This window comes from Acanthopagrus latus, chromosome 7 (assembly GCF_904848185.1).
Source record: "Acanthopagrus latus isolate v.2019 chromosome 7, fAcaLat1.1, whole genome shotgun sequence".
In the NCBI taxonomy this organism is placed as follows: domain Eukaryota; kingdom Metazoa; phylum Chordata; class Actinopteri; order Spariformes; family Sparidae; genus Acanthopagrus; species Acanthopagrus latus.
Window position 1 is genome coordinate 12,577,245 of NC_051045.1, and position 12,098 is coordinate 12,589,342.

A 12,098-nucleotide genomic window follows, 5' to 3' on the forward strand; every position below is an offset into this window, starting at 1 on the left:
AATGAAAATGTATAACAGATCCCTCTAAAACCTAAACATTAGACATTTAAACTCCTTGTTTTTTTTTAACTGTTTGTAATTCACGTGAACTGGCCCTCTTCTCTAAATTGTTCTGCCGCTCTAGCTGTTGAAACACCTTTCCCTTCTGCTTCACCCCCTCACTGTGTGAACAGCTTTGACTGACCACTGACGTAAACATGACTGACACAAACTCTGATATGTGTCTCATTGCCTTTGTCGTCTCTGTGGGTGCATGTCTCGTCCCCTTACCCTCTTCCATTTTTTTTTTTTGGTCTCCCACAATCCCTCTCTTGCTCTATTTATCTGCCACTTCTCCGCTAATATCTTTCCCTGATGCGTGTCCCCCTCCTTCCTTCCCCTCAGTATCTCTGGCGTCCAGTTCTGTCGGCCCAGGGGGGCAGGTTTTTCATGTGGAAACGAGCGAGGTCATCCTGAGGGGGGATCCACTCACTGGTTTTGGGATCCAGCTGCAGGGGGGTGTCTTTGCCACGGAAACCCTGTCTGCACCCCCAGTCATCCGCTTTATTGAGCCCGACAGCCCAGCCGAGAGGTAACGTGCCGAGACACCTAACATGTAAACTAATGTCACAGGGAGTCACCTTGAACCAGGCGGCCACAGCGCTAATCATTCAGCCACATGTGAAAGGGGCTAATTTTAGCCTGATGTCTCAATGAGTATTTCAGCTGAGGGCAGCCGCATTAGAGCTGCATTTGTTTCATGCTGCAGTTCACAGATTGAGGGGCAGGACCTATGAAGGGGTCACAAGATGGATTTTATGGGTCGCAACATGATTATAGGCAGAAAAACATGCTGTCTGCTTCAAAGTTAGCTGTTTTTTTTTCAGACTTTCATCTAATCTTTCCTTTTTTTTAAATTTTTTTTTTTTTTATTAGACACACTAGCGGCATAGCTTTAAGGAGTGCAAAGTCAGTCGTTTGGTCTGTCACGATTTGGTCCAGAATGGTCAATAACAGTTGAATGAATTGCTATGAAATTTTGTACAGACATTCATTGTCCTCTGAGGATGAATCCTAATGACTTTACAAGGATATTAAGATGTTTCATTTAGCACCACCATCAGGTTCAATTATTATCTTTTTTTCTTTTCTTTTTTTTTTTGGAGTAACATGTCTCAACTATTCGATTGATGGATATAAAATTTGGTTTTCACATACTCATGTCCCCTTCATGATGAATTTTGTAATATTTTAATGTGTCCTAATGTGTCCCAAGCTTATTAAAAGTCCCGTAGGCTTTTTTCAGGTTAGCCTACAAAAATATCCCTGCAGCACTCAAACCTTTGTGGTAAACAAAAGATGATGATTAATGCGGTCGCATGACTTCTACTTCAGATATTTACATGGTGATGAGTCTCTGTGTTGGGCCTGATGACATCTGATGTGCAAGTGCAAAAATTGCTAATGACCAATTCCTGCCGGAGTGTCATCTTGAGCTTTGTAGTGATAATTGGCTAATGCTAGCATGCTACAATGCTTAGCTAAGATGATGAACATGATAAATATTAAACCTGCAACACATCAGGATGTTAGCATTGAAAGCGTTGGCATGCTAGCATACTGACATTAGCCATCAGCCTCAAATCTGTAGTGGTAATTAACAAATGCAAGCATGCCACCATTTAACTTATAACCTCGAACACAACATCATGTTTGCATTGTCATTGGGAGCATATTAGCATGCCGACGTTAACATTTAGCTCAAAGCGCCACTGTGACTAGATACAGCGTCACAGAGGTGATGATGGCATCAATTTTTTAGTCTTGTTTTACTTTTTTTTTTAAAAACATTTTTCGAATTTAAAAAAAAAGGGATGAAAGATCTTTTGTTGAACTGGAAACAACTGGTAGATGCATGTATCTAGTAATTGGTCTCATGTATCAGTATTGCTTCGATTTAAAGTGTCATGAGCCAAAAGAAGCTTTAGCTATGAAGTCAACAAACTCAGCAATAAGCTCTAAAGTGTTTCAGACTAATTTAAGCAGTTGTGTTCCTTCATAGATTTATCGTACATTATCCATGAGGCATCGATGCAGCCAGTGTTCACTAATGGTGTTGTATCATATCGATCAGAACTCCATGTTGCAGTCTAATTAACACACAGCTCCGCTCAGGCCAGCTCGTTGTATCCGTCCTTGTCCTGAAAGATTAATGATGGTGTCTGTGCCCGATGGTTCCGGGGCCGTCTCCCCCGGGTCTTGTAACACGACGTAGTCCAGCAGCGGTCGGAAAAGGAGTGACTCAAGTACAGCATCCGACTGTGATGTTGGCGTTTCAGCCTCCACACAAGGTTAATGAGTGGCGGTGGGTTAGTGAATTAATATCAGTTGACAGTGCTTATGTGTTCGCAATTAGGGGTCTGATTAAATGTGTGATATGTGTGATTTTTATTTTTCTTTTCCGTGTGTGCGCGTGTGTGTCGAGGTGACTCATCTCTCAAGTTCATGTAAGGTCAGCGAGTCAGTGTGTGTATGTCAAAGCCTAGAGGATGTATTTCATTTTATAGCTGACATTTTAAACATTCAGCCTAAGTGACATGTGGTGTCACGTAGGCTCAATGTGTCACTCGTCAGAGTCTTTTTACCAAAAGCGCAAATACAAAGCTTTAGTACTGTGGGTGGGCGTGTTGAAACGGTTAATAGATTCATTGATTAGTTAACAGACAGGAAGTCAAGCATCCAAAATGTTGGTAATTAATTGATGTTCCAAGTTACTGAAAAAAGTGTTTTCATTTTTTTTTTCTAATATTTTTTTTCTAATCAATACCTGAGACACTGATTCATCTGATGAACTTTAAAACTCAAATTTCTGATAGATTTAATCTTATTTTTAACTGTTTTGATTAATTAGCATTTGACTGTGTGTTTGATGGCTGAACTCCGTACGTACCACGTGTTTCTTTCATTTTGTACGTTGGCCTTCTCCCCATCCAGCACTATGACGTTTCAGTCACAACGCCCTGAAAGTGGTGATGAGTTGTTTTTGAGATGGATAAACACACTCAGTAAAATCTATTTTAAGGTTAATTACATCACCAAGCAGGCAGAACGATGTACAGTCTTAAAATTTGTTGTGACCCCCCCCCCAGGTCCCGAAGCCAAGGTCGAGAATCAATGGGTTTAATTGCAACAACTCATCTCTGTAATATCCCGTAAATTATATTCTCCAAACAACCTGTAAAGTTGAACCAACACCACTCTAAAATATAACAGCTTCATGACGGTAGGATTTATTACAGGGAACTTGTGTTACACTGCATTCGTTTTGGCTAAATGTACCTAACACATTGGTAGCTCACCCTTTCGTGCATGCAAGTAAATTCACAAGTACTCTTAAACAAGTTAAATCTCATGTAAATAAATCTTTTCAATATAAGTTTTTGGAGGAGCTGTGTTTAATGGGGATGATTAAATCCTTTTTATTCTCAGAAAACTGTTTTTTTCTTGAAGATAATAACAGATATTAGAAATACGTTTTGCCAGATTTTAATATAATCTTTCTTGTATATCTCTTGTCTCTGACTTGAAATACATCTGTCCACTCCAGTGGACATTTTGCACCGAAGGGTATCTCCTGCCTATTGGGTCTATATTAAGATAAAATCGGCCTATATTTAGACACAGTCTGAAGGCTATTTGATATGACTGTTTGATATAACTGCACTCAAGTGTAAATTATATCACATTCAAAATAAAACATACAAAGAAATGTCCCCTGGAGTGGGCAGATGTGTTTTCAGTCATAGATGTATTTATTTTTTATAAATGGCACAAAAAAGTTGGAATATCTGGATAAAATGATTAATCACTTTATCATCAGTTAATGTCTTTCTTTTTATACCTGTCTTTTTTTTCTTTTTTTTTTTGAGAATAACATGATTTAAGAGTTTCTCCAGAGGCACTTGGCACATCTACCCTTTCCTCTATCATTCTGAGTTTCTGATGCCATATTTCAAGATGTCAAAGAGATACAAAGATTATAAGCAACTTCAATTGTGGACAAGGCTTTAGAGTTCCTCCACCAGGTGACTGGGGCATGGTGCGCCAACTTAATTGGATTAGAATGGCTCCCAAATATCTCTGCTGTAGTAGACACCATGCATGAAAGTTGTTTTTTTTTTTTTTGTGTATGAAATTTGTCCTCGGGTCTCTCCTCTCAAAGAGATCTTGATCTCAGCGGGCCATTCTATTTAGATAAAGCCTAGCCGACTTGTTCACCTGTTGGCTCAGGGAACTTCTTCTGACAATTAAAAGATATTTGATTGGGGTGAAAAAAATAAACATACAGTACTTATCAATAATTATGATAATAGTTGCAGCCCTATTATAGATTTAGAAGAGTTGGGTCGTTGGGTATAAATGTCACAGGATGGTAATAACATCTAAATTTCTTTTTTTTATTATATAAAGGGGTAAAAATGCTGTATCGTGTCTCTCTTTCTGTGCGAAGGTGTGGGCTGCTGCAGGTCGGGGACCGGCTGCTGTCCATTAACGGCATCCCGACTGAAGATGGCACTTTGGAGGAAGCTCATCAGCTGCTCAGAGACTCTGCTCTGGCCAACAAGGTCACCGTGGAGATTGAATTTGACGTCGCAGGTATCACAGCAGCAGATCCATCTCTCATTGTGAGATCTTGTCACAGTAATTTGTACTCTCCCACTAATGTTTTGGCTTTTCCTTTGCAAATCCAAATTAGAGTCCGTGGTTCCCAGCAGTGGCACGTTCCACGTCAAACTGCCCAAGAGGAGAGGAGTGGAGCTGGGGATCACCATCAGCGGTGAGTCTGTCAGCATGGAGTTGTACAGCAGGGGGCAGTGTCGCTCAATAATCCTCCACAGACCTGCACACTGCAAATCTACTTTTGAATGTTCTGTGATCCATAAAGCGCAGGCGAGGCGAGGGCACATATCTCATTACCTCTGAATAATAGTTACTTGAACCTATATTCATCACGACCCTTCTTCTGCTCCAACTCTGCTCTGTAAACACAAATGGGAAGCTGAGATGAGGAACCTGAGCGTCTTTTAAGATTGTTTACCCTCATATCACACATCCTAAAATAAATTTTAAAAAAACACTGTCATGTTCTCTTCTGTTTCATCAGCAAGTAAGAAACCTGGCAAGCCCCTCATCATCTCTGACATCAGGAAAGGAAGCATAGCACACAGGTATGTCCTCTCATCACACACGGCGGCGTTCACAGTTTCAGGGTGAACTAGTTTCTCTTATGTGGTATTATTCCTGAACAAAATAAAAATGTGTTTTGTGAATCCACTGCGTAATACACGTCTAATTGGATTGAGCTATCAAAACTAGATCAGTGGGGCAGAGCAGCTACATTTCAGTAGGGCTCAGTGTTGATTAGGTTGAGGGTGAGGTTACGGTCACCCCCGAAGATCCCACTGAGACACCCGGGCTAATAGGATTCTCATACTGAGTCAGGAGATGCAGCTCCCTGGTTCCTGTTAATAAGCTGTGATCCTCCCGCTCCTGTGTCCGGTAGAACAGGCACTCTGGAGCCTGGAGACCGGCTGCTCGCCATCGACAGCGTGCGTCTGGAGAACTGCACCATGGAGGACGCCATGCACGTCCTGCAGCAGGCCGAGGACATGGTCAAACTCCGGATCCAGAAAGACGAGGACAACATTGGTACAATAATGCCTTAAAAAACACCAAATATACTACAACCTGTTGTGTATAAGCAGTAGTGGAAAGTAACCAGTAGATTTAAGTACAGCCTTGAGGTACTTGAGGTACAGAGCCACTGCATTTCAGAGGCAGTGTTCATGTTTTACTCCACTACATTTATCTGACAGTCAAACTTACCTGCAATCTTCATCTGAAGCATAATTACATTGAAAATAAGAGGGATATTAAAATGATTCATAATGCCAAAGTGGTTCCTTTTGGGCTTGTGACTGCTGATAAAAAGCAACTCAATTAACAATCTCATGACCCTCTAGATTTATCTTGTGACCCTTAAGAGGGGGAATGGACCTCCAGGATTGCTTTGTTGATTTATTTATTTATTTTTCTTGGTTAATCGATTAATTATTCAGACCATCTGAGTGTCCAAAAGTAGTCACAATTGTCTATAACAGGTTTTCAAAGCCAAAGTTTACATATTCAAATGTATTTTGTCACCTCACAGTCCAAGCTCCCAATATATTCAAGGAAAAGTTCGACTTTAAAATGAGAATTCAGAATTCTGGGGCTTTGCTGCAAAACAGTGTTGCAGAATTCTCTTTGACAGCTCAAGTCGATGGGGACTTGAGCTGCTATAAAATTGCTTTATATAGTCTATTGTAATACCAGTCTCTGGAATCCACGAGATCCCAAACTGATTTGGAAATATTTGGTGTGGTGGCTAAGCTAAAAGCGTTGACATGCATCCTGAACTGACAACATCGCAACAATCAGTTTGAGATCTCTGGGCTCCAGGAGACTGGGATTAAGCCAGATAAGCTGTGTGGAGCCATTTTGTGTTGTATATGCTTTAAAACAAGTTCCCATTTACTTCTGAAAAATGCAACATCCATGTTTTTGTTGTGAAGCTCCAGAAATGTTTTGTGGACTACCAGCTCTCACCATGAGGTTGAACAGATTCAGTGGGTTTATTAGAAAGTGACTGCATTTACATTTTCTCAAACCTAAAACCAGTGAAATGTGAAATGGTTACAGATTCATTTATTGTCCATTGCAATACTTTTACATGAGTAGTACACTAAAGTCTTTCTATGAGCAAAGCAGAAGATAGAAGTAGATATCAACAGAGTTAAAAAGCTCTTATTTGTCCATTTCCATCATAAAGTGTTCTACCCTCACAGGGTTTATAATCTTGAGTTTGATGCACCCTGTCTGCTGTCCCCCCCATGTGCTGTAGATGAGTTGGAGATGTCGGGCTCCATAATCTACACAGTGGAGCTGAAGAGATATAACGGACCACTGGGCATCACGATCTCCGGCACCGAGGAACCCTTTGACCCCATTGTTATTTCCGGCCTGACCAAGAAAGGCCTGGCAGAAAGGTGAGGAGGGCAAGAGGTGAAGAGGGCAGGAAGGCAGAGGTGAGGTGATGTATGTATGACAGGCAGGGAGTTAAGATTTATTTGAGAAGATGGTGACACCTTAATCAGGCTAAACAAGGCTGTCTCGGCCTCTTTTGGAAACTTAGTTTTTTTCTAAGATAAACAAGACGGCAAACAATGGCTGTCTCGTTTTGCTCGGTAACAAGAAGCCCTTTTGTCTCCATCTCAGTCGGCGCACTGGCAGCCTGACAGGTTTTCCCGGCCCGCACGCCGGTACTGTCTGGTATACTCTGGTATCTCTGTCTCCTCTGCTCTCCTAACCCTGCAGGACCGGGGCCATCCATATAGGGGACAGAGTCCTCGCCATCAGTGGGGTCAGTCTGAAAGGGAAGCCGCTGAGCGAGGCCATTCACCTCCTGCAGATGGCTGGGGAGTCCGTCACCCTCAAGATCAAGAAACAAGCCGATCGTATGTTTTTAGGTTTCCCTCAACTATTTATTTATTTGCAGATTGTGTAAGATTGCATAAATCCCACACGGAAATCAGGAAGCCATCTGACTTATGCAACAAACCTTCCATACCCTCATAGAAAAAGAGAGAGAAAATGAGCAGTTGAAAACACATTTCAATCTGGTTTGGGAATATGGGTTGATTCAGGTTTTTATGTCACACTTTATTATGACATTAGAGAAAACTTGGGCTAAGTGCGGACAGTTGTCATACCACTAAGTGTCCATAGAAATACAAATAAAAACAACATATTGCACGACTTCAGACATGTTCTGCAGCATAATCTCAGTGAAAGTGATTAAAGATAAGAGCGCATTTCATTCTTTTATTGCTGACATGTTTTGCTTTTCATTCGCAGCGTCGGACGGTCGTCACAGAACAGAGGACAGAGAAGCTGGGTTTTTAAGTGACCCCGAGGACGACCTGACGGACTTCCATAAGACCAGCAAACACTCGGAGGTCTACTCTGCCACTGTGCCCAGTATAGATTCTGCAATGAGCTCCTGGGATAGCTCGGGGTTTGACGCAGGCTACGGAAGCCAAGGTGAGGTCAACTGTTCACGTTCTCTGTGTCTAAAAACATCCTATGTCCTGTGTTGCCTCTAATGAAGTCAGTGGACTTTCTTGATTTTCAGGGACGTATCTTCACAAAGCATCCGATCTGTTGCTCAATCCAAGTGATTGGCGACGTACGAAGCACAGGAACCAAAACAGCTCCAGCTCTGCAGGTCTGCTCCACCACTCAGCGCTGTATGATGGGAGATTTACTGAGGATGAGTGGGAAAAATTACCTGGGTAAGGTAACGCGCGTCTGCAGTCTCCTTCCTGTCAACATCTTGCTTCACGTCAGTGCAGCTTTAAGTGTCTGTCACAATAAAGGGCATAATTAATTTAAATTGTGTTCTCTGCACAACAGTGGTGGAAAGTACTGATGTTCAAAAACTGTATTGAAACACTAGATTAGTAAGGTACTTAGACTACGTTATTTAAATTTGAACTCATTAGCTACTAAAAACTTAATCATTAGTTACTCTTTTTGTATATCTTAAAGGGAAGTAACACATAATACTGAGTAATGTACTTAACAAGTACATTTTACTGTTACTAATTACTTAATCATTAGTTACTCTTTATGTGCACCTTTTAAGTAGTGACACATTATTCTGAGTAGTTACTCATTAGTTACTAATAACTATCAATAGTTTTGGTTTTTAACTCTTTTTGCTCTCAAAGTATTCCCTCATTACTTCATGGTTACGTCAATTAGCTACTGAGTTTTTACTATGAGATGCCGATACAGCAGTAATACATTTGTAATTTTACTTTTGTACTTTTTCCACCACTGTGTTTTAAGTAAAGGCTTTTATGATTTTTTTCTCTTCTGCTTTGTGTTATAAGACAAACTGAATTATTTTCTCCATCTTTTGTTGTATGTATGTATGTATGCTGTCATGTTGTGTGCTTTTCCAAACTGTCCTTTTTCTCTTCTTTCTCAGGTATTCTCTTTCTCATCTGCTTTACTAACTGCCCACGAGCTCTTTGGTGTCTCACATAGATGCATCTTTTTCTGTCACCCCCCTTGTCCGCACCAAAAAAAAAACCCTGTTCTCCTCACAAAAGCACCTAAAGCGCCCAAGGATACATCAGCCTTATCTGTCTCTTCACACTTCTTCTTCTTTTTTTTTTCCTGAACTTTTGTGTCACATGCTTTCCATTTTCTTTTTGGCCGACATTACTTTTGTAAAATTGGAAAAAAAAACAAACAAAAAAAACAACAAAACTTTCTAAAGGCTTTGTCTAATCTAGCGGACTCGTCAGCCTTTGCGCTGCCACAAGTGGGAGAATTTACGGTAAACCCTCAATGTGAGAGATTTTCCGAAGGAACTCTCCGGCACGCAGCACAAAAACTGCATTTCCCACGCTGCACCGGCCTCGAGACCACAGGGCTGCTCTCATGTTCTGGTTCCTGCGTTGTCATAGATTCGTCAGCCCCCCTCGTTGCCAGGGCACCCTGAACCAGGACGACAGCTTCTGGTCCCAGGCTCTGCAGGACCTCGAGACCTGCGGCCAGTCGGAGATTCTCAGGGAGCTGGAGGTAGGCCCGCCCCTCACCTGTCATCTCCACCCCGACATCCTCCTCCATCTGCTTTGTCCTACTCATGTATTCATAAATTGGTGTCAGCCTAAGTGACCATGCCAGATGAAGCATTATGATAATCACCAGAGTGTGTAATCTGTTATTAAATCTGACAGGCCAGGCACCTGCTGCCACACTGACCAGCTTTTGCCTCGGCCTCTAATCGGGCTCTGTGTTCATGAGAGGTTAAATGTTTGTGTGTTCTAGTGGAAGTCTCTATTTCCATTTTAACCCATGATTGTCTAGTGATCCCCTGTGATTTCTGTGATTTCTTTTTGCAGGCATCCATGACAGGTAGCGCTCTCAGTCTGTACCTGGAGGAGACCAAGACCAACGAAGACTCAATGTTTCCTCCTGAAATCAGTCCCATTAAAAGCGAGGGACTCCGTGGCGAGTCTAAGAACAAAAGCAACCTGAACGTGTCGATTAGACGCAGGGACGTACCGTCGCCGGGCAGAGGGGACCCCCCTGATCTTGTGTCCCCTAACCCCCTGGCGCTGCACAAGGTAGCTCCAACTTTAGGATGGACAATTTTAAAACAAATAGTAAAAATAGTAAATAGTAAAAATTCACATGATAATGCTTTAGTCAATAAATCACGATGTAAATATTTCATACTTGAGGCGTACCAATGAAAAACCTGCTCAGTGCCCACGTGTGGGTATAAAGTAAACAGTACAGGGAACAAGGGGGTCCATTAAATGTTACAACCCTGGATACTAAAACTGCATTACTGTTCCTCAGTATTTAACCTTTTTTTTTTTTTTTTTTAAAGCCGCAGCCCTCTCCCCACTCTAATGAAACTAAAGTCTCCCAAATACTTAAACATTGATGTATTTCACCGCTGGAAAGGTGGCCCTTGCATAGAACTGGGCTTTCTGTGCAGTACAAAGATGCAAATGCTTTTGAAATGAAAAACTTTGGTGATTCAAAAACTCGGCACACTTCCTCGTGAAAGAATATTTAATATTCGTGTGCGCCTGAAGCGTTGATCACTGATCAGTCAGCGGCACTAACAGCTCGATGAACCTGTTATAAACAACAGCATCCTGAGGGAATCTCCCCATTGTGAAGTTCGTACCTGCGTGCCACCTTTACTTGACTCCCTGTGCCTGTCGGTACGGTGTAACTGGACCCAGTGGACACCTGGCCAGTCAGGACTTGCAGTGTGTACAACGAAAACACACAACACTCATTAAACTTTACCTTATCAGCTGCACATGCTGTGACCCCGGACTGCCTGCATGCTTGTTTGGTGTCATCTGTACATCTCACCGTGCCGCGTTTTGACTGACTGAGCCAAGGCTCAGGCTGTATTGACAGACCGCATCTCAGCCCTGCGGAGTGGAAATTAACCGTGTTTAGAGTTGACACGTCTGACATGATATCATGGAAAGTCATCACAAGTCCCCCCATAAAGCTGTTTCTTGTTATGGGTAAACCTGCTGACTTTGTTATATTAGTGCAGGTCTACATCCAAAGAGAGACAAGTGACGTATGTAAGCGTATGTCTGTGGAAACAGTAACTGTTTAGTATATAAAGAAGGTGACGGTGGAAACAATGGAAGACACCTGTACAGCACTGTGACTATTTCTGAATGGTGAACCTAAAGGGAGCTACAAGGCTCTTTACACACATGAGAAAGTCACAAGGAAATTTCCCAGCGGGAATTACAACAACAGAATGAGTAAAACACATTGTTTCCAGTCGATGACCCTGCAGCAAGATGCTTTAAGCGTAGCCTAGCTCAGCTTACTTTAGCATACACTCTAGGAGGTCACTGCGCATGAAGATAAATAAACAAGATGCTAATAAACAGATGTTAATTTGTGGGTCAGGCTCGCGATTTCTTCCTGCTTGTAGAAAACCCCCCAGAAAGAACACCAAGCCGTGAAGCCATGTTGTGGCCAAACTGTGGAAATGAAATAAATAAAAGGCACATGATGCACAGGTGCCCAAAAATATGTATTCCATGTATTGTGAAATAGGCGGCTGTAAAAACTGTTAGTTGCTGAGCTGTCGACCTGTGTGTAACCATGACATTCCTCTGTGTTTGCAGGTGACCATAAGGAAGGACCGTGAGAGCCATGACTTTGGTTTCAGTGTATCTGACGGGCTCCTGGAGAAAGGGGTGTTTGTCAACATGATCCGCCCAGAAGGCCCCGCGGACCTGGCAGGGTTAAAACCTTTCGACCGCATTCTTCAGGTACTGTAAAGTTGGGTTTTAAAGAAATTCTTTTTTTTTTTCTTGGGGGGGGGGGGGAGGTTTCCTTGTCAGACTCGCTTCTCACTTGTAGCAATGAGCTAATTTCCCACAATGTCAAACTATTCCAGTTAGATAAATATGAATGTAGTAACATGTTGACTGAGCGATTTTGTTGAT

The 12,098-nt window shown here is 42.0% G+C and overlaps 1 protein-coding gene across 6 annotated transcripts in view; it reads left to right on the forward strand.

The window, feature by feature from the left end:
* LOC119023174 (glutamate receptor-interacting protein 2-like) overlaps positions 1–12,098 on the forward strand; it is a 34,698-nt gene that overhangs the window by 20,464 nt on the left and 2,136 nt on the right. For all 6 annotated transcript variants that reach the window (XM_037104898.1, XM_037104900.1, XM_037104899.1 and 3 more), the window contains 12 exons: positions 385–571; positions 4,490–4,635; positions 4,736–4,816; positions 5,144–5,207; positions 5,543–5,688; positions 6,923–7,067; positions 7,396–7,535; positions 7,936–8,121; positions 8,213–8,372; positions 9,558–9,672; positions 9,996–10,220; positions 11,775–11,921. In XM_037104898.1, coding sequence (XP_036960793.1) covers positions 385–571; positions 4,490–4,635; positions 4,736–4,816; positions 5,144–5,207; positions 5,543–5,688; positions 6,923–7,067; positions 7,396–7,535; positions 7,936–8,121; positions 8,213–8,372; positions 9,558–9,672; positions 9,996–10,220; positions 11,775–11,921 — 1,742 coding nt within the window. The remainder of the gene's footprint in view (positions 1–384; positions 572–4,489; positions 4,636–4,735; positions 4,817–5,143; positions 5,208–5,542; positions 5,689–6,922; positions 7,068–7,395; positions 7,536–7,935; positions 8,122–8,212; positions 8,373–9,557; positions 9,673–9,995; positions 10,221–11,774; positions 11,922–12,098) is intronic.